The 26677-nt window shown below is 38.8% G+C and overlaps 1 protein-coding gene across 3 annotated transcripts in view; it reads right to left on the bottom strand.

The window, feature by feature from the left end:
* ST8SIA1 (ST8 alpha-N-acetyl-neuraminide alpha-2,8-sialyltransferase 1) overlaps positions 1-26677 on the bottom strand; it is a 169167-nt gene that overhangs the window by 61576 nt on the left and 80914 nt on the right. For all 3 annotated transcript variants that reach the window (XM_054696398.1, XM_054696399.1, XM_037514234.2), the window contains one exon: positions 23533-23625. In XM_054696398.1, coding sequence (XP_054552373.1) covers positions 23533-23625 — 93 coding nt within the window. The remainder of the gene's footprint in view (positions 1-23532; positions 23626-26677) is intronic.

Raw genomic sequence — 26677 nt, 5'->3', positions numbered from 1 at the left:
GACTGAGGAAGTACACTGCTGAGGGGAGCAGCGGGCATGCAGGAGAGGTCTGTATGCCATGTGGGACCCGATAGAGCTTTATAGAGATTTATAGCTGAGGACATATGAATGACAGAGCAAGGAGAGGCAAGTACAAGTGGTAGGGGAGGAAGCACAGAGTTTTGTTGAGAGACTTCAGCAATTATTCAGAAACAAGATGGACTCAGATAGTGGCAGTGGAGGAGGTGAGAAATAGTTACAATATTTGAAAACAGGTTGGTCACAACTTGGTAGTGAGGTGTGAGAGAAAGAGGTAAGCCAAGGAGGTCTCCATGGTTTTTGAACTGAGCAACTGAAAAAATGAGCTTACATTTTTTTTGAAGATTTTTTATTTATTTATGCATACAAGAACTGGGGTACCGGCCAGAGGTGCGGGGCGGGGGTGAGAGGACTCACCAGAGACAGAGTGGGGAACAGAACATGCAGACTGACTGAAGTACACTGCTGAGGGAGCAGCAGGTGAGACAGGAGAGGTCTGCTGCGCCATGTGGGTAGCTCCCTGGCCAGAAAGGGATCAAACTGGTGCTGCAGAGGCTGCGGATAGCTTCACAATGCTATGCTTAACCCCTTGCACTACAAGGGAGGCCCCACTTACATTTTTTTTGATGGGAAAAATAGCAGAGTACAGATTTTGGTGGGATGGGAAAGAGAAGTTCTATCTATATACAGATTATTTTGCCTTTGATATTCACATCAGATATCCAGGTAGATTAGCCAAACTGGAAGGTGGATTGTGAGTCCAGAGATATAGGAAAAGGTAGTAGATGTTGTACAAATTTAGGAGTCATTTGAGTATAGACTATATTTAAAGTTGCAAGACTGGAAGAAATCCAGCAGGGAATAAAGCAATGGAGATGGAAAATTGTGGGATACTCCTCAATGAGTATAGGATTAGGAGATGAGAAGCCAGGTAAACATATTAGAAGTAATGGCTTTTGAAAATGCAGGTTAATCAAAATAGAGTATTGACTGGGAAGCTAATTGAAGAAAGTGAATTTAAAAAGAGCAGAATCAAAGGTGCCATGTGATAACAGGGCAAGTAAGTGCTGATACCTTTGATCACTACAGTGTGGAGTTAAAGAAATAATAACTCAACTTCCCAAAATGGGAGGATGTGAGGTTGACAACTGAAAAGGTGCACTGAGTGCCAGCATAGTGAAAGAAAGTGAGCCAACAATAAGGAGAATCAACGTAAAATCTGAAAATATGGTGTGATAGGTGTGTGTGTATGTTGGGGGTGGTGCACAGGGAAAGAGTAAAGAGATCAGTTTGGGATACAGGGTGAAATAGAAATTCAGGAATCAAAATGACATCTCAAAAGTAACAATGAAATTTAGGAAACACTGGAAGAATAACTTTAAAATGCTAAAAGGAAGGGATTTCTAAACTAGAAATAAAATGTAAGCAAAATTATCAATCAAGAAGGAGAGTAGAGGGCCTCCCCGTTGGCACAGCAGGTTGAGTACTGCTCTGTGAAGCTGTCCGTAGCCTCTGCAGTGCAGGTTCGATTCCCAGCTAGCCAAGGAGATTCCCACATGGTGCAGCAGACCTCTCCTGCCTCGCCTGCTGCTCCCCTCAGCAGTGTCTTTGGTCCATCTGCCTGTTCTGCTCCCTGCTCTGTCTCTGGTGAATCCTCTCACCCTCCCGTGCCTCTGGCCTGTACCCCCGCTTTTGTACAAAAATAGATGAATCGATATATGTTGTTAGGGGGCAGATCAACATGGCGGTGAGGAAATGCTGCAAGTAAGGTCTCCCATTAAAAAAAAGTTAATAGGGAGGAAAAGTGGCAGGTCCCAGTGAGAATTGGGACATGGAAGATAAACGGACGAGTTCAGCAAACTACCCGAAGAAGAAAGTTGCCATAAAAGAGGACTAGAAGGGAGGAAAGCTCAGAACTGTGCCACCCTCCCCCACCCACAAAGTCAGCACTCTCCAACCAACAGAAAGGAGGAAAAAAACAAAAAAAACTAAAACAACCAACAAGAACAAACTACGCATCAAGCAGGACTGTGAGTGGAAAGGAACTATTTCAGCCACCACACCCCCGTGAACTGGAGCTGTGGAGAACCCTGCAGGATTCGCTGCGGAGGTGAGCGAATGGCTCCAGGCGCCATTAGAGAAAAACAAAGACTCCCAGAGACCTACAAACAGCCCCAGGCCAGCCAGTAAGCTTGTGCAGAAAAGCAGCGCACTTGAAAAACAAACGCGGATCGGGCTGCCCAGGTCCCCACACCTGCGACCTAGGCTTGCGGGGAGATGTGCGGGGGCCCTCACTGAGGTGAAAGTCCCTCACTGAGTAATCAGAAACCAGGCTCCCAGATACAGGAGTGGGGTGCAAAAGGCGCCATTTCTGCGGACACTGAACTGGGCTACAGCCCGCGTCCTGGACCTGAGGGCTTTGGAACTGAGACCCAGGGCACGAAATTCGGGGCGTGGGTTCCCTATGACAGTGGGGCACAAGGCAGACACAGCACCCCAAAGTCGTTGAGGCTTTCCCCACCACTGCCACTCTGTTCCCAGTCCCACAGGGTGAAAAAAACAGCTCCCCAAGGAAACTAGGAGAGATCTCTAGCGCCACCTAGCGACCAGAAAAAAAACCACCAATATCCCATAGAACAGGGACCTTTCTTCAGTAAAGGCTGCTTGAAACCAACAGAAGGCTCCCGGAGGAGCCAGTGGTGAGCTGGGAAGTTCGCCCACGCCAGGCCCCTAATGACCAGCAGTCCGAGCCCAGAGTGGGAGCAGGCACCCACAGGCAGGGTAGACCGGGCACGCAGAAGAGTGTGCCTGAGACCGGACGTGCAGGGAGCGCGTCCCTCATCGCCATTTTAGAACAGGGACATTTCTTCAGTAAAGACTGCCTGAAATCAGCAGAAGGCTCCCTGAGGAGCCAGAGGTGAGCTGGGAAGTTCGCCCATACCAGGCCCCTTCTGGCCTGCAGTCCAAGCCCAGAGGGGTAGCGGGAACCCACGGCTGGGGCAGACCGGGCACGCGGGGAGTGTGTCCGGCATCTCCAGTTTAGAACAGGGACATTTCTTCAGTAAAGACTGCCTGAAACCAGCAGAAGGCTCCCTGAGGAGCCAGAGGTGAGATGGGAAGTTCGCCCACACAAGGCCTCTTCTGGCCTGCAGTCTGAGCCCAGAGAGGGAGCGGGATCCCACCGCCAGGGCAGATCAGGCGCGCAGGAGAGCGTGTCCCCGCATTGGCATTTTAGAACAGGGAACTTTCTTCAGTAAAGACTGCTTTAAACTGACAGATGGCTCCCAGAGGAGCCAAAGGGTTGCAGAGAAGTTCACCCAAGATGCCGGCCAGTACCAGCAACACAGTATCCTAATGCATACAGCAAATTAGAAAACAGACAGTAGGGAGTAAAAGAACCACATGCAACCTAGCAACACCTCAGGAAAAAAGCACAACACAAAAAGAAAACCACCCCCAGATTGCAATGACAGTAACTAGGAAGAACTTCTGAGCTTTCCAGAAAGAGAATTAAAAATTGCCATGATTAAAAAACTGACAGAAGTCATAAAGGAAAACAATGATAAAGGGAAAATGATCAATGATCAGAAGAATGAAATTGAGTCCCTAAAGAGTGAAGTAAAAGAAATGCAGGAGATCAAAGAATTAATGGAGGCAGTAAAGAATTCTGGGAAAAGCAATGAAAGCAGAATAGATGAAATGGAAGAACGAATAAGTACTCTTGAAGACACAGAAATAAAAAGAACCAAAACAGAAAAGGAAAGAGAAGTACGAAGGAAAAAGAACGAAGAAAGACTTCGGGAACTATCTGACTCCATGAGGAAAGGAAATATAAGAGTTATAGGAATTCCAGAAGGAGAGGAGAGAGATGTAGGAACAGAGAAAATATTCCAGGAGATAATTGAAGAGAACTTCCCAAACGCGAAGAAGGAGCTGAAAATTGATATACAAGAAGCAAGAAGAAAACCAAACTTCCACGACGAAAGGAAAAATACAGCAAGACACATCATAGTAAAGCTCCCAAAAATCCAGGACAAGGAAAAAATAATGAAGCTGACAAGAGGGAAGAAACAGATAACATTCAAAGGAAAACCAATCAGGCTGACATCAGACTTCTCCGAAGAAACACTACGGGCAAGGAGAGAGTAGAGGGACATGGTCAACAGACTCCAAGAAAACAGATGCCAACCAAGAATACTCTATCCCGCAAAGCTCTCCTTACTCTATGAAGAAAGAATAAGACCTTCCCAGACAAACAGAAACTCTGGAATTTCATTATGACTAAACCCACACTCCAAAAAATACTACAAGGAGTCCTAAAGCCAGAACCTCAGAGGGACGAATAACAACAAAAGAAGGCCAAAAAAAAGGTATTAAAAGAATAAATAAATAAAATCAATGGAAAGACAAACACAATGGCAAATACAGCCGCTAACATATCAATATTATCTCTAAATGTAAATGGACTAAACTCTTCAATAAAAAGATACAGAGTTGCAGGCTGGATTAAGAAACAAAATCCAAACTTTTGCTGTCTCCAAGAATCACATTTAGCTACAAAAGGTAAAAATAGACTCAAAGTTAAAGGATGGAAAACAATCCTACAAGCAAATGGACCAAAAAAGAAAGCAGGAACAGCTATACTTATATCATTTAAAACAGATTTCAAACTCAAAAAGGTAAAAAGAGACCCCAACAGTCACTACATTATGATCAAGGGGACAATACTTCAAGAAGAAATAACACTCATTAACATATATTCACCAAACGAAGGAGCACCAAAACATATCAGACAACTATTGTCATCTCTGAAAACAGACATCAGAGAAAACACATACGTAGTGGGAGACTTCAACACACCACTATCAACAATGGATAGATCAACGAGACAAAAAATAAGTAAAGACACTAAAGCTCTAAATAAGGATCTAGAGCACTTGGGCTTAACAGACATCAGAGAAAACACATACGTAGTGGGAGACTTCAACACACCACTATCAACAATAGATAGATCAACGAGACAAAAAATAAGTAAAGACACTAAAGCTCTAAATAAGGATCTAGAGCACTTGGGCTTAACAGACATCTATAGAACACTAAACCCCAAAAAAACGGAGTACACATTTTTCTCAAGTGCACACGGATCATTCTCCAGAATCGAACACATACTGGGACTCAAGACAAACATCAACAGATAAACCAAGATTGAAATCATATCAACCATCTTTTCTGACCATGAAGGCATAAAACTAGAAATAAACATAGGAAGAAGGCAAGGAACTCTCCTAACTCATGGAGATTGAAAACCACACTACTGGAAGACCACTGGACTAATGAGGAGATCAAAGAAGAAATTAAAAAAATTCTTTGAATTGAATGACAAGGAGGACACCAATTTCCTAAATGTATGGGATGCAGCAAAAGCAGTAATAAGAGGAAAATATATAGCAATACAGGCTCACATCAAGAAACAAGAAAGAACTCAAAGAAACAACCTAATCTCAAAGCTCAAAGATCGAGAAAAAGAACAACAAAAAAACCCCAAAACCAGTAGAGGAAAAGAAATAATAAAAACCAAAGCAGAAGTAAATCAAATCAAAACTAAAACAACAATCCAAAAGATCAAAGAAACCAAGAGCTGATTCCTTGAAAAAATAAATAAAATTGACAAACCCCTAGCCAGGCTCACAAAGGAAAAAAGGGAGAAAGCACAAATAAACAGGATCATCAATGAAAGAGGAGAAATCACAATGGACACAGCAGAAATCAAAAGAATAATCAGTAACTACTATGAACAGTTATATGGAAACAAGTTCAACAATCTAGAGGAGATGGACAAATTCCTACAACTCTACAATCACCCAAAGCTAGATAAAGAAGAAATGGAACACCTAAACAGACCAATTATAAGCAGCGAAATTGAAATGGTAATCAAAAACCTCCCCCAAAACAAAAGCCCAGGACCTGATGGATTTACAAATGAATTCTACCAAACATTCAGAAACGAATTAGTGCCTATCCTTCACAAACTCTTCCAAAATATTGAGAAGGAAGGGGCAATACCAAACACGTTCTATGAAGCCAACATTACACTAATACCAAAACTGAACAAGAACAACACAAAAAAGGAAAACTACAGGCCAATCTCCCTAATGAACACAGATGCAAAAATCCTCAATAAAATTTTAGCTATCAGGATCCAACAATGTATCCATAAGATAATTCACCACGACCAAGTAGGATTCATGCCAGGGACACAAGGATGGTTTAACATCCGAAAATCAATCAACGTTATCCAACACATCAACAAAAAGAAATATAAAAACCATATGATAATATCCATAGATGCTGAGAAAGCTTTCGACAAAGTGCAACACCCATTCATGATAAAAGCCCTTGAAATTATTGGGATACAAGGAACATACCTCAACATCATAAAGGTCATCTATGAGAAGCCAACAGCCAGTATCATTCCCAATGGTGAAAAGCTGAAAGCAATTCCATTAAGATCTGGAACAAGACAAGGATGTCCACTCTCACCACTGCTTTTCAATATAATACTGGAAGTCCTAGCCAGAGCAATAAGACAAGAGAAAGACATACAAGGAATCCAAATAGGAAAAGAAGAAGTCAAACTATCACTATTTGCAGATGATATGATAATATACATAGAGAACCCCAAAAACTCCACAGAAAAACTAATTCAACTCATCAATCAGTTCAGTAAAGTGGCAGGATACAAAATCAACACGCAAAAGTCAGTAGCCTTCCTATACACAAACAATAAATCTGAAGAAGAAGAAATAAAAAAACCATCCCTTTTATTATTGAAACAAAAAAAATCAAATACTTGGGAATAAATCTAACAAAAGAGGTAAAGGACCTATACAAAGAAAACTATAAAACACTGTTAAAAGAAATAGAAGAAGACACAAAGAAATGGAAAGATATCCCCTGCTCATGGATTGGAAGAATTAACATTACCAAAATGGCCATCCTACCAAAAGCAATATACAGATTCAATGCTATTCCAACAAAAATTTTAATGTCATTCTTCAAAGAAATAGAACAATTATTGATGAAATTCATATGGAATCACCAAAAACCTCGAATAGCCAAAGCTCTCCTAAAAAAAAAAAAAGGAGGGAATGGAGGCATCACACGCCCAGCCTTCAAACTATACTACAAAGCCATAATCATCAAAACTGCAAGGTATTGGGACAAGAACAGACACACAGACCAATGGAATCAAATAGAAAATCCAGAAATAAACCCACAGATTTGTGGTCAACTATTCTTTGACAACGGAGCAAAGAGTATGCATTGGAACAAAGAAAGTTTGTTCAATAAATGGTGCTGGGAAAACTGGGTCGCTACATGCAAAAGAATGAAGCTTGACCACTACCTCACACCATACACAAAAATCAAAATGGATTAAAGAACTAGACATAAGACCTGAAACCATAAAATACATAGAAGGAAATGTAGATGAAACACTACGTGATATGCACATCAAAGACATCTTTACAGACACATCACCCAAAGCAGTGATAGTGAAAGCAAAGATAAACAGCTGGGACTACATCAAATTAAAGAGCTTCTGCACAGCAAAAGAGACAATAACAAAAACAAAGAGAAGCCCCACCGACTGGGAGAACATTTTTGCACACAACACTAATGATAAAGGACTGATCACAAAAATCTGCAAAGAGCTGATGAGACTCAACAACAACAAAGAAAATAATCCTGTCAAAAAATGCACAGAAGAACTATATTGTACACTTGGAAAAAAAAAATAAAGGGGATTTTTTCAATGATAAAAAGAAAATGGGCAGAAGAGCTAAAAAGAAATTTCTCTGAAGAATAAATGAAAATGGCCAACAGGCATATGAAAAAATGTTCAACATCACTTGTAATCAGGGAAATGCAAATCAAAACTACTATGAGATAACCATCTTATACAAGTGAGAATGGCACATATTAAAAAAAAACTAGCAACAACAAATGTTGGCAAGGATGTGGAGAAAAAGGAACTCTCCTGCACTGTTGGTGGAAGTGCAAACTAGTCCAACCACTATGGAGAGCTGTGTGGAGATTTCTGGACCTACTAAACATAGAGCTTCCATATCATCCAGCAATTCCACTCCTAGGTATTTACCCAAAGGACACAAAAGCATCAATTCCAAAGAGCACGTGCACCTCTATGTTTATAGCAGCACTGTTTACACTAGCTAAGCTTTGGAAACAACCCAAATGCCCAAAAATAGATGACTGGATCAAGAAGATGTAGTAGATATACACAATGGAATATTACTCAGAATTCATAAAAGATAAACACATGCAATTTGCAGCAACATGGATGGTGCTGAAAGGGATCATGCTCAGCAAAATAAGCCAGAAAGAAAAAGAAAAATACCGGATGGTCTCACTCATAGCAGGAATCTAGAAAACTTAAATAAGAGACCAGGAAAATGAATAGCTATAAGAAAGTGAAAATCAAAATCAACAAAAAACTATGAACCAGAGACACTCTATGGGGGGTGGGGTGTGGGGAGGGGAGGGATTGGGGTCAAAATAAGGGGGTTGCAATTGTATGGGGAATATAAAAATAAAATTTATTTTTTAAAAATGAATCTTTAAAAAAAAAAAGAAAAAGAAAGGAGAGTAGAATAAAGGTCACTGCAGATAAGCAAGGTCTCAGAAACCTCAATTTCCCTTCTTCCTGTTCTTGGGAAATCAGCAAATGTGCACCATCAACATGAAACCACAATTCAAGAAAGATAATGATACAGATTATGTGAATTAGGAGATTCAGCACAGGTGAAAGTGGTGGGAATCCCGAGGCTGGTGGTGAATGAAGATTCCAGGAGAGCAACATGGCATCAGGTAAATAACAGAACATGCAAGATTTCAAAACTCATTCCTTTTAGGAGCTGAAATTGTTGACATGGCTGAATGCCATTTAAACCACAGGCTAATAATTGGGAAGTTGTATTAGAAATAGGTACTTTAAAAAAAAATAAAGAAACAAAACAAGCATTAACTCTAGGCAAGAGGGTTTGGAATCCAGGCATAAGAACATAGATGCTTCCTTCTTACCATTTCTATTTTCTCAGCAAAGCAGGTAACAGAAAGCAGGTAACAAACCTGGGAAGAAGGACAGATGAGGAGGTGTTGGAGGCTTGAGAGGGAAGACATGGTAAATCTATCCAAAAAAGGGGGAGTGAATGGAACTGAGAGATGTTATGGGGGGTGCCTCGCAATTCTTAGTTGCCCTCGGAGGAACTAGCCAGCTACCACCTCCTGGGACTGATAGAGACAGCGAATGGAGGGGGATGGCAGCATAAAAGAGCAGAAACTATGCCAACAGAGGGAAAAAAAGATACCAAGCGGACCGTGGTTCATGAGCCTATGTAGTCACCAGCATGAGGGGAGGCCAGCGCCAGTGGAAAAATGGAGGAGTGGTCTTGAGAAGCAGGGGCCCAAAGTGTGTCCCCCACAAGGCACACTGGGGAAGCGACGAAACAGAGAACAATGACTTGGCCTCATTAGAAGGCAAGTGATTTGAAGAACTTAAACAATAAGATCTCTCAGTTTAAATACCACAAGGTAAAATTTGGCAGTGAGAATTAACTGCAAAAGGTAGATGGTAACAGGAAAGCTGATAAGGAGTAATCACAGTTTATCCTGGAAATGAGTAATCCCCTTTTAGCCAGATGGGAAATGGTGAGGGGTTAGTTTAAAGCCACCACTACAAGCAATTATTTTGTGATGAGATGCCTCTGTTTTAAACAGCTCCAGAACACAACTGGATATGGGAGGTAGTGTGAATTGCACCTTAATAAAAAGGTTTCCTGCATTAACTTGTAGGCCTGTGGTCTTTCTCCTGTTGGCTCACCAGTGTTTAAGTAGTAATCTGTGGCTTCCTATAGTGTTTATTTTGTTTTTAACATTGAGTATGTGTTTTTTTTTTTACTTTTTCACATCTCCTGTAGCTATCAGAATTTTTGTAATACAGTATTACAAAGAGTCGGCATCACTTATGGTTTTTTTTTTCTTGCCTCCACAGGAATTTCACCCAATTATCTCTGAAATCAATAAATCCTCTCATGCCTTTTTTAAGTGGTAAACCCATTATTGGTTTCTTGTCATTTTTCTCTTCTCTCCAAGTGAGTCCTGGCTAAGCTGTGATGCAGTGATATACCCCCCTCCCCAGGTGATATCTCCCCAATTATTTCCCAAGGAAAAACACAGGGTCCATCCAATTCTGCTACTTAATATCTGACTGAAGCAAATCCCAACTTGTCTGTCACAAACAAAAAAGACCTTCCACTGAATAGTCAGGAAAATGTTAATACCTGCATTGCTTGAAGGCACATGTGTCAGACCTGCACACCTCAAGCTAACACAATTCCTAGTGTCTTCTTTACATTGCTCCTCCTCCAAACACTTATTCTTTGCCAGCTGACCATTTTACCTCCTGAGGATTGGCAGATATTTATTTAAAAGAAATTAAAATTTATCAGACCCAAGATGCTATCATGTTATTTGTCAATAATGCAGGAAAACAGAACACTGGTCAAATTATGACTCAACAGGTTTACAACAATGTTTTGAGGAGCCTCACATGACCTCTTCTTGCTCTGACATTTTTCTCACCCATTCTGAGGAACTGAGCAATCTCTCCAGCCTTCGCTGGTCTGGTTTGGCATATGAACAGAGAAAATCCCTTTGCACACATCTTAGTAGCCACGCATAATAATCTATTTGTGCATAGTTTCTTCCTTTTTTTTAAATGTTGTCACTTTAAAGAAAATATAAAATTGCTCCCATCAATTCTCTGAAATAATTAGTGCTTACAAGCCAAACTGGCACCTCACTGCTCAGTCTCAGTATCTTTCTTTATACACAATAGATATTATCTTTTTGGAGCTATTTAAAATGCCAAACAAACTCAAGAGGTGCAGTGCCACCGTGCACGAACTCAGCTGAGATAAGCTATGACCAAGCTCACTCTTGCTAGAAAAGGTCAGCTATGTCTCAACTTCTAACTGGTCAACAGTGGCTATAAAAGGCAGGTCAGTCTCAAAACAGGAAGAACTCTACAGCTCATAGTCAAAAAAGTAAGTCATTTTATGTTGGGACATTCCTCCCTTCTGCCTTTCCCTTCATTAGCACTTCCAACAGTATTTATCAAAGTATGCTGTTCCTGCAATTTACTTTCTGCTCTTGTCAGTAATTTGCAAAGACTCGGATTTGTAAGATACTGCTTCTGCTTGGTTGTTGCTGTTGTGTGTGCGGGTATGTGTCATGTAGAGATTCAGAAATGAAAACTAGGAGTAGAAACTTAAGTTAAAAGGCATAATAGGGTTCTAGGTCCAGTCAAACACTAAAGCTCTGATTGAAAAAAAAAAAAAAAACAAACCAAAAAACCTTCCATCAGGGGCCTCCCTGGTGGCGCAGCGGTTGAGCGCTGGGTTGCAAAGCTGCCCGCAGCCTCTGCAGCGCTGGTTCGATTCCCGGCTGCTCCCCGGCCACCGGAGGAGGGTCCCACATGGCGCGCAGACCTCTCCTGCCGCCCTCCGCTCCCCTCAGCAGTGTATTGTCAGTCTGCCTGTTCTGTTCCCCATTCTGGCTCTGGTGAATTCTCTTACCCTCCCGCGCTTCTGACTGTACCCAATGCTTGTATAGATAAATAAATAATCTTTAAAAAAAAAACAAAAACCTTCCATCAGAATTCTACTCAGCAATCAAAAAAGATAAACTCATGTCATTTGAAGCAATATGGCAATATGTATGGAGCTGGAAGGGCTTATGCTCAGTGAAATAAGTTAGAAGGAAAAAGAAAAATATTGGATAGTTTCATTTATAAGAGAAATAAAGGGAAACCAAACAATAGGTTAGAGGAAGAAAAGACAAAACTAGCAGACAACTTATAGATCTGAGACAAACAGCAGGGGAGAAAGAGGGAGTAAAACAGGGGAGAGAAGAGCACAAGGGACTATGGTGATGATTCACAGGTGAGGTGGTGATGGGAAATTTATGGGGACTATACCTGAGAGGAGAATACCAAATATTGTACAAAAAAATGGATGATTATGTAATAAAATAAATGTATAAAAATCTTTCCAGCCAACAAATTAAAGCCATTTGGAAATAGAAAGTTAGGCATGTTCTTAGGATTCAAGTTGGAAAGCAAACACTTTTTCAATAATACATAATTGATTTATAATTACTTTAATATACATAAGCAAATACAATTACAATTAATGATTCCTAAAATGATATTCTATTTAATACATGTGGTTTGTATTCTCCAGTAAAATTAATTACAATACAAATTTAAGAATAATTTTCATTGAGAATACAGAAATAATTACATATATACTAAGAAGTAATTATTACTATCATCTAATTCACAAAGATAATTAGCAAAATTCAATATAGCTGATCAACAGAAATCCCTGAACACATCACCAACGCCATTCAATGGAGCTGTTCACACAGGGACCACTACCATCTTGTCCACTTGTGGAATTTGATTCTTAGCTGGTTTCAGACTTTACATTTAGAGTTAAGTTGGGGCACCACTGCCTTGGCTCTAACAAAACAGCTTTGTGAGTCAAGAAGGTGACTACATTCCAAAAGGGGCCTGTAATCAGTACAAAAGTAACATTTCTCAGGGTTTCATTCTCAACATTCCCAGGAGAGTTGCATTTTTCAAGGTCCTCTCTGCCTCCTAATTGCTATTATTCACAGCCCAGACCTTGTTGATTCAACATAGAACAGTTCCTTCACCATTAACACCCCTCCCTCCCTCTATTACCTCCCTTGCTTCCCCCCCTCCTCTCTCTCACACACACACCATCTACAAAAATGCATGAGTACTAGAAACGTGAACAGCAAGAAAAAGAGCAGAAGGGATCAAAGGAAAATAATCTCAGAACACATGTTTTTGAAAAAAAATTATAATTGATTCTTAACACTTCATTTCTTTTCTAGCCAACCACCCTAAGGCTTCCAGAGAGTTCTTTCCTGATCCTTTCTGCCTGTGTTGTCCTTATCTATCTTTTAATTTCTTCTCTGGGCTTATCCCAATAGTTCTACATTCCTCTACTACTCAGACCTAACTCTGAAGCCAACATCCAGACCTTGAGTCTCTCCCTGACCTCCAGAAGTCAGAAAAAAAAAAAAAAAAAAAGATAGCTCTGTACACTGACAGCACACTTGCTAAAAAGGATTCTTGTGCCAACTATTACATTTTTCCTACCCTCTTACAGGCAGAGTTAAGTAACTCATCCTAGATCACACTCCAGACATCTTTCTGCACTTTTTCCTACTAATGAAATTAAAATTCATAGACATTCTGCTGGTTAGTAAAAATATACAACTGAAGTAAACAATGAAAAGAAGACTGAGTGTGGGTGAGGGAAAAGGACTCCAAATTTTTTATAAATAATACCAAAAAAATACAAATCATTAGCCCAGTGTTTCTATATGTTGCATATATAAAAGTCCTATGTAAACACATGCAATTTGAAGCAACATGGATGGAGCTGGAAGGGATCACACACAGCGAAATAAGCCAGAAAGAAAAAGAAAAATACCGGATGGTCTCACTCATAGCAGGAATCTAGAAAACTTAAATAAGGGACCAGGAAAATGAATAACTATAAGAAAGTGAAAATCAAAATCAACAAAAAACTATGAACCAGAGACACTCTATGGAGGGTTGGGGGGTGGGGAAAGAAGGGATTGGGGTCAAAATTAGGGGGTTGTAATTGTATGGGGAATATAAAAATAAAATTTAAATGAAAAAAAATGAAAAAAAAAAAAAAAAGAATCCTACGTAAAGCTTCTTCACCTTGCTAGGTCCACTCCAATGTTGAAAGTACCACGAGAACTTGGACTATTCCAAGCATTGGTCTCCTAATTATGCTTTGAGAGTAATATCTGAGGTGATCTTCTACTATAATTGAGGATCAGAACTTGGGGGCTGGGAGGAAGGAAACAAAAGGAGATGTATGCAAGAGTAGAGGGGTTTTGGCGGCTTGCTCCCTGCCACTGCTCCTAGGATAATGTTACTGGAAAGATGCTCATTTTATGTTTTCAGAACATAAAATTGGGGTCCGAGCTAATTTCACTTGGACCTGCAGGGGCAGGAACAGACACACAAAATCGGGGCTTTCTTCATATTGTCTTGCTCACTCACCCACAGGGCTAGTATACTGTCAAAATGAATTATTAGAAGAAATATGAAATAACAAGACTTGATTTTTTAATGATTTTTTTCCACTATAAACTTTTTATACTAAATTTGTAAAATACTGATTTATTTCCTTAGAGATTTTCTATGCATATAATTTGATATAATTGAAAGATATACCTTTATGTATTTAACACCCAATAATATAAATATATGACTATTTACTAAAATTACTCATATTTACTGCAAAATGTTATTGCTTATTTTCCATCTGTAGGGACATATCCTACATGGTAAAACCATTGGTGTATTTTTATATTTACAGAGTATCATTGTTTTCAAATTATCTGAAACATGATAAATATATTTATATACACTAGAATTTGTCTCTTCTGCTGACTTTTTTCCATTTCTATTTAAACTCTGAACAGTGTGAGTGAGCATCAACACTTGGCAATCACTGAATGTCATCCAATATAATGTCTGCCAGAATATCAGGGTATTAAAAAGCAGAAGCTAAAACTAGAACAAGAGAATATAGCAGATAGAGAGGAGAAACATGTAAAAGGTATAGATCCCTGCACAGTTTACGTCTGAGATGTAATATTATATATTAGTGAAGAGCAAAGGCTTGGATTTTAAACTGATCTGTGTTCAAATTCTCGTGTCACTGCTAATAACTACTTCTACTGACTAGCTATGTATTCTCATCTGTCAAATGATAATAAAATTATTCACCTTTGGTAAAATTAGAGGCAATAACCACTGGACAAGCCTCTTCTACTTTTATGAAGAAGAGATTACTCAGGCTCTATTTGATATTCAGGAACCTCAAAATAAACAAAAGCCAGACATTAGAAGCACAGGTAAAATCAACAGTACAGATCAAACACTCTGTACCCCCATCTGCCCACATTTATACTGCTGCTTCTAATATGCCACCATGGAAACACTTATACTCAAAATGAATCTTATTGCTCTTTTTTAATGATTGCAAATAATAATCATTTCCCTAGCAGGAGCATCAGAGATCAAAAAGAACTTCTTAATTTCATGGAAGCACAATCAATTAACTTCCAGATATTATCTTTTAACAATTATTTGCCCAAATATATAACTGAACTCCTTATGTGCAAAATAGCTAAGTGAGTTTTCAACTCTACTGAAAAACCAAGAAACACATTCCAAGAACCCTAATCTCTACTCTCACATGATGCAACCAAGGCTAATTCAGTCTACCCCAGTGAACTTTAAACTTTTTGGGAGTAACAGAGCCGATGGAAAAAAATGATTAAAAAAATACATACACGAAGGACCTATACAAAGAAAACTATAAAACACTGTTAAAAGAAATAGAAGAAGACACAAAGAAATGGAAAGACATCCCCTGCTCATGGATTGGAAGAATTAACATTACCAAAATGGCCATCCTACCAAAAGCAATATACTGATTCAATACTATCCCAATAAAAATTTCAATGTCATTCTTCAAATAAATAGAACAATTATTGATGAAGTTCATATGGAATCACCAAAAACCCCAAATAGCCAAAGCTCTCCTGAAAAAAAAAGAAGGGAATGGAGGCATCACACTCCCAGACTTCAAACTGTACTACGAAACCATAATCATCAAAACTGCATGGTATTGGAACAAGAACAGACACACTGACCAATGGAATCACATAGAAAATCCAGAAATAAACCCACAGATTTATGGTCAATTAATCTTTGACAAAGGAACAAAGAATATGCATTGGAGCAAAGAAAGTTTGTTCAATAAATGGTGCTGGGAAAACTGGGTCGCTACATGCAAAATAACGAAGCTTGACTACTACCTCACACCATACACAAAAACCAACTCAAAATGGATTAAAGAACTAGACATAAGACCTGAAACCATAAAATACATAGAAGGAAATATAGGTGAAACACTACATGATATGCACATCAAAGACATCTTTACAGACACATCACCCAAAGCAGTGACAGTGAAGGCAAAGATCAACAGCTGGGACTACATCAAATTAAAGAGCTTCTGCACAGCAAAAGAGACAATAACAAAAACAAAGAGAAACCCCACCGACTGGGAGAACATTTTTGCACACAACACTAATGATAAAGGACCGATCACAAAAATCTACAGAGAGCTGATGAGACTCAACAAAAACAAAGAAAATAATCCAGTCAAAAAATGGGCAGAAGAGCTAAAAAGAAACTTCTCTGAAGAGGAAATGCAAATGGCCAACAGGCACATGAAAAAATGTTCAACATCACTTGTAATCAGGGAAATGCAAATCACAACTACAATGAGATACCATCTTACACCAGTGAGAATGGCACATATTAAAAAATAGCAACAACATATGTTGGCGAGGTTGTGGAGAAAAAGGAACTCTCCTGCACTGTTGGTGGGAGTGCAAACTGGTCCAACCACTATGGAGAGCTGTGTGGAGATTTCTTGACCTACTAAACATAGAGCTTCCATATCATCCAGCAATTCCACTCCTAGGTATTTACCCAAAGGACACAGAAACATCAATTCCAAAGAGCACGTGCACCCCTATGTTTATAGCAGCACTATTTACAATAGCTAAGTTTTGGAAACAACCCAAATGCCCAAAAATAGATGACTGGATCAAGAAGATGTGGTACATATACACCATGGAATATTACTCAGCATTCAAAAAAGATAAACACATGCAATTTGCAGCAACATGGATGGCGCTGGAAGGGATCATGCTCAGAGAAATAAGCCAGAAAGAAAAAGAAAAATATCGATGGTCTCACTCATAGCAGGAATCTAGAAAACTTAAATAAGGGACCAGGAAAAAGAATAACTATAAGAAAGTAAAAATGAAAATCAACAAACAACTATGAACCAGAGACACTCTATGGGAGGTTGGGGTTGGGGAAAGGAGGGATTGAGGTCAAAATAAGGGGGTTGCAATTGTATGGAGAATATAAAAATAAAATTTAAAAAATTTAGTTAAAAGGTCAAAAAATACATACATGAATTTTTTTAATAAATTTCAAATGGGGTTCAGGGAACCTCAATAGCCCTTTCATGGACCTTGAGAATTTGGGAACATCTGTGGACTGGTAGCAACTTCACGGTTTGGAGTTTGGATTGTGTCTCATCTAACTCTGCATTCCCTGTTCCAGAGTAGATTTCAAAAATATTTTTTCAGTGAGCATCTCTGCTTGTTTGCTCTGCTGAAGTTCCCAGATTAATCTCCCTTTTCCTCATGAATTTCCTCAACTTCCACATACACATTTTTCTAAAACTTCCTTGCTCAAGACTAATACTCTAACAATCAACTCTTTTCCAAATTCTACTTTCATAATTTTCCCTTTTCCACTTTACACAGGAAAACCTTCCATCATCCCAAATATTACAGAGAAGCATTGCCACAGAGTGCAAAAGCACCAGGCCACCAAACAAACATTTCCAAGATTTATAGCTCCTAAGGAAGGGTCCCCTGAGAAAAAGCTAAAGCTAACAAAACTTTATCAGAAACTGAAAGGCTATGCACCTTGTTTTATCCAGGGGATAGATTCTTAGCAATTTCCACCTTTATGTGTATGCTGATAACCACAATTCAGAAGTTAAATGATTATATGGGATTATATTGTTAACCCTTACTTGAAGTAGAGATGGTCAGCCCTTTATCTGACTCAACATACGAATGAGCCAAAAAGCATTGACTTTGCTATGAGGACTTGTAACATCAAATGAGCTAAATCTGCACTCCTGAGACTTTTGACGGCATGTATTTAAAGTATATGCTCAATATAGAACACAGTGAAAGTGCAGACAGCACAGCAGTTCAACTGTATGCCAAAAAATAGATAATCTGAAGATGATCACAGAGATGACAGATTCCAAAAACCCCTTTAAAGGGTTTGAGAACAAAATTGTATGATGACCACTGGGTTACTGGTAGTATCTTGAGGAAGGGGAACCTTTGCGGCCACCTACCTGCAAAACTCAGCCAAGGAAGGAAGAGAACAATAGCAATGGGTTGGAATCCCCACACTCCCCGCACCATACTGGACTGGCTTCTCTTCTCCCCTCCCATGGAAGTGGAGTCAAAGCATGATTGTGACTGGCTCCAAAGCCCTTCCTAATCTTGCCCTTCAGGTACTCTAACTCATCTTTTTTTCTGGTACTGTCAAATACAATGCACTTTATGCCTAATGAGTGGAAATTTGTTATGAAGTTAGATCTCATGTTAAATTTGTCCTTGAGAGAGACAAAGAAACTTTTAGAAGTGATGGATGTTCATTACCTTATTACTTAATTATGGTCATGGTATTATAGGTATATACAAATGCCCAAACTCACTAAATTATATACATTAAAAAAGTTCAGAGGGTATTTTTTCATATATCAAACTATTTCCTTTATTTAAACAGGACTGCACTCTAAGAAGATATCAAAACCAGGACTGTGGCATACCTCCTTTTTATTTTATTTCTTTATAGCTTTTTTTTTTAAAAAAAAAGATTTATTTATTTATTTATACAAGCACTGGGTACAGTCAGAAGTGCGGGAGGGTGAGCGAATTCACCAGAGCCAGAGCAGGGAACAGAACAGGCAGAGTGACGAAATGCACTGCTGAGGGGAACAGCGGGCACGGCAGGAGAGGTCTGTCGCACCGTGTGGGAGCCTCGCCGGAGGCCGGGAATTGAACCGGCGCTGCAGAGGCTGCAGGCAGCTTCACAGCCCAGCACACAACTGCTGTGCCACCAGGGGAGTCCCCCATACCTCCTTTTTATAGAGAATTTGTTTTTAACATCAAGAAACATTACCTTCCCTAACATTATTTTTGCTACTATAAGTGTGTGTGCCTCTTTTTGGACTTGATGTTTCTCAAACCTATTTTATCTTGATACTGATATTTTCTAAGAGAATTCTGTAGTGAAAACTCATAGTTCTTATAACATAACACTCAATGGAATATTTTTATGAGAATCAAGTCACATGAAAGAATTTTAGTCACATGAAAGTGTAAGACACTGTCTTAGCTTTATACAGCTTTGAAAGAAGACTCTCAGATATAAATAAAATATCAAATATAAACAGGATAATCTCCTAATACACACTGCTTCTCCTACTTTAATTTTATGTCTTCCATTTTAGTGTGCAAATATAGTATAATTTTAATGTCTACATATAAGTGTTTGCACTTTTATAAACCAGCCTGTTTGCATGTAATGTTAGGCACGTGAAGAAGATGCTATTAATGTGTTATAAGATGTCTTCAACCAATTAAAAGTTTTCAGGCTTGAGATCTATTTATTCCATCTATAAAATGAAAAGTCTGTAATTTGGGGGTTATGCTGGGTTAAAAAAATTACTCCAAATTTAACACAGAGGTTTAAATTATAATAGTGGTGCTAGTAATACTTTACATATGCTTTATTCAAATCTTTTTATGAATTCCTGTGTTCCAGACACTGATTCCTTTTATATGTAACTTATCATCAAGTACACTTCTTTGGAACTGTATTTGTTCCAGAAAAGCAAACTGTGAAATTCTAAAATTCTAAGTTTTGTAGTTCTCCATCACTTTGAACATCATTTTGCAAAATACATACACAAGAGTACATCAACTATATGTGAGCAACTTAAAAATAATTATGTAGTTTATATAATAGTTTATATAGTTTAGATCAAGAAAAAGAACATTAACAATAATCTGGATATTTCCTATATTTCCCCTTACTGAATCCATTAGTGTCCCCCCTGACTACAACCACCTGCTGTTCTTTATAGTTCTGCTTGCTATGCATATGTCCTTACATCATACTGTTAATTGGTTTTATTTTTAACTTTATATGAAATCCTCACTTTATTTTTTATGACTCACTTCTTTTTCTCAACAGTGTGTTTGTGAAGTTCATCCATTTTATTGAGTAGTTTTAGTTCACTACTAGAAATAAAGCATGCCATTTTGTAAACATATCCCAATTCATTCATTCTCTTATTGATGCACACTCAATTATTTTAGTTTCTATAAAAATTATTTTACATTTCTTTGTAATTATTGCTGCTTTTTTCTAGGGATATATATACCTAAGAATGATTGGAGTTCATGTATCTTTAACTCTGCTAGATAATATCAAAATGCATTCCAAGGTGGTTGTAAACACAGTCACTTCAACTAACATATGTGGTAGTTTCTACTGCTGCACAGTCTCTGCCACAGTTGGCATAATCTCTGCCAATCTGATGGATTTGCAGTGTTATCTCATTAGAAATTTCATTTGCATTTTTCTGGTTACTTACAGGGTAGAACATATACTCATTCATTAATTGGCTTTTTGTATTTGTTCTTTACAGTCTGGTTCAATTCTTTGTCTTATTTCCCTATTGAGCTTTCATATTATTTTCTTTCTAAATTGAATATGAGTTATTCACATATTCTGGGTATGACTCCTTTGTTGTCATCTGTAACATGGTTGTCTTTGCTCTGCTTTTACCAGGTCCTTTTTTTTTAATGAATAAACATGCCTAAGCAACATGGATGGCGCTGGAAGGGATCATGCTCAGCGAAATAAGCCAGAAAGAAAAAGAAAAATACCGGATGGTCTCACTCATAGCAGGAATCTAGAAAACTTAAATAAGAGACCAGGAAAATGAATAACTATAAGAAAGTGAAAATCAAAATCAACAAACAACTATGAACCAGAGACACTTTTGGAGGGTGGGGGGCGGGAGGGGAGGGATTGGGATCAGAATCGGGGGGGTTGCAATTGTATGGGGAATATAAAAATAAAATTTATTATTTAAAAAAAAATAAATAAACATGCCTAATTTTAATGAATCAAAATTATAGTCTTCTTCCTTATAATTAGTGTTATTTGACTCTGGTTAAGAAATTACAGGTCCTATGTTATTTTCTACACCTTTCAGCTTTGCTTCTCAAATTTAGTTATTAACCATCTGGGAATGATTTTTGGTATGAGCTATGAGGTAGAGGTGTAATTATATTTTTTTCCACTTAGACACATAACTGTCCCAAGACCATTTTGACAAGTTTTTTAGCCTTTTCTCATTGATTTCCAATATTCTCTGTAGATTTGGGGTCTATATTTGTGTGTGTCTGACTGGGAACAGAGATTTCCATTAGACTTCTGACTGATGACACTGAATGAAAGAAGGTAATAAAACAATAGCTTTAAAATTCTGAAGACTATATGAAGTATCTGGGGAAAGTTTACCTAACGTTACTTCTAGTTCTTTACAAGAGTAAGGTGTAAAATGATCTTTTCATCATCTTCTTTGTATTTTTTTCTTTTGTTTGAATTTCTCATAACAAATGTGGTTTGTTAAAAAATGAAATTATTATACAATTAAAAATAAATACATTCACATGGGTTATACTTCTGAAATTTGAAAAACAATACAAATGCACTATAAAATACAAGATAATTTCTCATTAGAAAAGGAGGGTAGGAAGATTGTCTAAAGCACAATTTTTTTAAAGAAAGAAGTCATGAAGGAAAAGTCTAACAGGGACCTCCCTGGTGGCACAAGGGGTTAAGCTGCAGCACTATGAAGCTATCCACAGTGACTGCAGCATGAGTTTGATCCCGGGCTGGGGAGATGGCCCTCATGGCTCAGCAGACCTCTCCTGACTCACAGGCTGCTCCCCTCAGCAGGGTATTTCAGTCAGTCTGCCTGTTCTGTCCTCCACTCTGTCTCTGGTGAATCCTCTCACCCCTCACACCTCTGGCCTGTACCCTAGTTCTTATATGCATAAATAAATAAATCTTTTTTAAAAAAAAAACAAATTTCATTGAAGAAAAATTGTTAAACTGACAGGACATAAGTGAAAAGATATGGACAACTGGAACAAAATATTTGCCACGTATACAGCAAAGACTTAATATATATAATGTGTCTCTATTTCTGTATTTTTTTCAAAATACATTTTATTTTGGACCTCTTTCAGATCTGATTCAAATTACAGTTTTCAAAGCATTACAATGCAAAGGGAACTCTGCGACAACAAAATATTTCCATATTTTTTAAGAATTCTTTTAAAAAATGAGCAAAAAATACAAACAGGTAGTTAACAGAAGAAATACTAATATTCAATATCCTCAGTCCTTAATTTAAAAAAAATGCATCATTTGTCACCAAACTGACAAAAATTTTTAAAATTAATACTAATACATAGTGTTGTGCTTGGTATGGGGAAATAGGCAGTCTTATCCATTACTGAAAGAAGAGTAGAAAGCACATTTTGGAAGAATAATTTCACTGTATCTGTCAAAATTAAAATTGTTTTCTTTTTTTAATTTTTTAAATTTAATTGTTTTATTGACATAACACTGCAGTATCACATTATATAAGTCTCAGGAGTACATCACTGAGAATCAACATGTAAAAGTCCAATCTGTCTACTTTATGGGAATACTTGTTTACAAACCAAAACAAGTAGTATTGCCGACAATGTGACACTGAGTGCTGTTAGGTTGGCTAGGACTTTATTTATTTATTTGTTTATTTGCTTATTGATTGATTGATTGATTGATTGATAGGACTTTTTAGATGACAAGTTTCCAAGCCCAGAGTATTTGGATATTTCTCTCTTCCTTCCTAACTACACAGGAGAGTGTAAAGCATATGTGTGACTCCTCTTTCCAGGGGTTGAGTCTTTCTCCACAATGAACTGCCCTTGGAGAAGCAGTTGATACCTTACTGACAGATTCCCTCAACTGGAACGAATCCCTAGAAGGTCCCACAGCAGTGACTGAGATTTCTGGAAGCAATATTAGAGCAAGAATTTCCCACCTGTTTTCCAAGTCTTACGGAATATAACGTAATATATTATCATACCATATAATCACACATTCCTGTACCCGCTGACAATGTTGCTATTTCTACACATATATATGCAGGAGATTGGCCATTACTGAGTTTTTATTCACTAATAAAACATACTCATTCAGTTCACTATCGATGAGTTGGGACTGAAAGCAGTAAACTGAAAAGTAGCAGCAATGAGTAAGTAGAATATTACATTACTTCTTTGAACAAAATAATGGATCCTCGTGCTGATTCTACCACCTTGAAAGTCAAGAAACAGAATCCTGGAGGAAATGTCAAGTAGTGTTTGGCTACCCATAATCCTGTCTAGTTTATTTACAATTCCCTCCTTCATCCTTCCTGCCTGTCCAGATGGTTTTCTTCATTGTTTCCCAAAATGACGTGGGCTCACTGTCTTTAAGATGTTAAAAATACTTCAAAAGACTTTCCTTTTAGTACCTCACAAATGGAAGTCATACCCTCTTACCTTTGTCGAATTATGCTGGGGTTCGCTGTCACTAAATGACTTTTGGATCCCACATCTTTGGTGTATTCACTTGATAAGGGAGGAAGATTGCATCTAGAGAAAGAAGAATGACCATTTTAGAGTGATTTGCATACTTTTAACCAAGTCAGTTATCATGACAACTGGGAATGTTACTGGTTCTTATCACCTCTACATTTCAATAGACATTAGATGACTATCAGCATCTTCAAATGCTTTCATAAACACTGTCCCGCTTTAGAAGGAAGAAAAAAATTAGCTAGAGGCGAATATGATCTACGAAGGGGAAGCATAACTAGAATGAATTTATCCCATTCAAAATATTTTTTAAGGTGACAGGACAGAGAGTATTAGACTTGAAATGAGGACTGAGGAGGGTGTCGGACACAAAAGGGCACAGACTTACAGTGTTTTCTGCTGACCCACAAACCTCAAGAGACAGGAACCAATTGTATTTGCTTGTGTTTTTCTTTCCTGCCCTAATTCTAAATTATAATAGTACATTCAGTACAATCTCTGCTAATGTGTGTCCTACTTTAAAAGACCAGTGTATGGGTGACTGATGGTGAAAATACAGTGCTCTTTCATCTAACAAAATCCTAGGATCCTCCACCACCCCATTCAGCAAGGGAATGGGTACAAGTAGGTATCTTAGAGATGAAAATGGTTCTCCCTCCTCCCTCACACACACCCCACTTCTCAACCCTGCCCCGGTTGCTTTTCTTGGCCACAATGTCTTAGGAAAGTCTGTTATGGAAAATAGTGCAACTATAAATCCAAATCCACTGACTTTCTGCTAATGTGATGTTAGAAGAGTTAATTCAACTGCCTGGCCTCTGTTTCCCCACTAGGCAAAATGAGGATAACAACTTCTCTGCTCTAATAAGGTGGATACAGGATTAAAGGAAGAAATCTATAGAAAAGCCCCTACCTTGATGCCTCACACATTGTAAAACTCCAAACATCACATCGATATAATTAAAAACTCATTATTTATAAAAGCCCAATGGAACCTATAGCTTCCACTAGGTTTTCTTTTTAAGACTGTGTCCTAATTTTTCCCTCCACTGATATCTCTAACTTGACTCCTACCGATTAGGCAGCTCTAACTTTCTATTACTTCAATAGATTTAAGCATCATTTATTTGGAGGTAAAGACATCTTAGAAATACTACAGTCTCTTGTCAGTTCCCCAACTACTTGATCTTTTTAAAGATTTCTCCAAGACATGGAATTGACTCTGCCCCCACTCAGCTGATCAGCTCAAGCTCTACAGAGTTGTCTTCAAGTGCCCTGTGACTCCAACCAGATCGGGGCATCCTGGGCAGAAACTTGTCTAGGCTGACTGGAATCTTCCTTTCATCTGTGTCTAGTGATGAGACACCGGCTCTTCTGGAAGCCTAATTATCAGCCAGTTGGTGACTTCTGCTGAGACACTGGCTCTCCTGACAGTTCAACTATCAGCCAGTTGGTGACTCCTGCTGTGTGCCCACTGAGAGGGAACAGAATAAGCATTGTGGGGTCCTCGGAGGAGGCTTGAGGTATATCCAGTCAGGCAGGGACACTATATCCCATGTGGTTTCTGATGCACCTCATTGTAACAGGGTGGTCCCCAGGAAAGGGGGAGGTTCCCTGCCCCACCCAAGGAAGGGTGGAGCTGAGCAGAAAGAGGAAAAGCTGCAGAAGAGACTGGGGAAGGAAGCAGGATGGAGCCAGGAGACCTGGAGGAGGCGCATGGAGCCTAGAGACACGTGAAGAAACTGCGCTTGTCTTTTGGTCGTGGACTGGGTGACACAGATGTGGGTGAGACCCGTGGGGAGGTGACAATGGCAGCTTTTATCTGGATGTTGATTTTGCTCTTTTCCTTCCGGGCTTGTCCGGTTGTTTGTGACCCTTTTCTGTGGGTCCCCACTGGAAGATGTTTTAGACTTGTGGCAGGCTTTGGGGCCTTGCTCTGGGCCGACCCCATATGGATGGAGTTTTACCCACGAGGGGATGGGTAACTTTGGGTGCTTCATTTAGAAACTAGACTCTTTGCCTCACCTGTATTGTTTCCTAGTTTTTATTAAAGATCCTTCCCATTAAAGTGTCATATGTTTTGTGTTGATGCGGCGGATGGCAGAACCCATTTAGAATAGACAGGTTTGCGGGGTTTGGGCTGCCCCTCTCCCTGTCCTATAACATCATGAGGGAGTGAGCTTCTTCCTTAATAACAGGCTCACAGGCAGAGGTGCTGACCACAGTCTTGTGACTTCACTGATGTCTGCAAAGATGAGTGACAGGAAAAGACGGGCTAAATATTGGTTCTTTGGGGCCTCCCCTGGTGGCGCAGCGGTTGAGGGCTGGGCTGCGAGGCTGCCCGCAGCCTCTGCAGCGCCAGTTCATTCCCCGGCCGCCGGCAAGGGTCCCACACACACATACACACACACAAAAATTGGTTCTTTGTGACATCTGAGAAAAAAACACATTATAATAACATCATAAACTCTGAATAAGGTTTACAGGAAGTGACACCAACCAGTAAATCATCATTAAATGAAACAAGTTGGTTTTCAAGAGTCAATACTTTTTCTGTGTGTTCTTTGTAGGAAGTTCCATGGCTCATGTGTCTGGGATCTTTCATCCCTCCTACCACACAGTAACAGCTCAAGAAAAACTTGCTGGTACTGCCAAATCCTACAACTGAGAGAAATGCATGAAATGAGAAAGACAACATTTTACAAATGCATTTGCAGAAAACAATGACACTGTATTTTTGCTGTAAATATCAGTCTTAAGTTCTGGGCAAACCTTCTCTTTGAGAGCAAATGCATGTAACACTTCGCTGTAGCTCTTAGAAAAAAAAAAGCACACTGTAATTTTAGCTCCTCAACTCTTAAATTGATAATTACATAGATTTACATAAAAGGCATGTTTAATACAGTCAAATTGTTTCTAATAAGGCATAATTGTGTAAAAGTGTTTCAAACTTTGCATTATCCCTTGTTGGCACAATTAGCAGGTATTAACAGCTAGAGTATCTGAGTAACTGAGCTCATGATCCTAAAAGATGTGATCAGAATCGATGAGAAATGAATATTCTTTGAATCGCAGAGCAGAGGTGGGTGGGGAATGGGCTTGATGGAGA

Source organism: Talpa occidentalis, unplaced genomic scaffold (assembly GCF_014898055.3).
Source record: "Talpa occidentalis isolate TD23 unplaced genomic scaffold, MPIMG_talOcc4v2.1 talOcc4.16, whole genome shotgun sequence".
Taxonomy (NCBI): Eukaryota; Metazoa; Chordata; class Mammalia; order Eulipotyphla; family Talpidae; genus Talpa; species Talpa occidentalis.
This window is presented reverse-complemented; position numbering and strand designations above follow the sequence as displayed.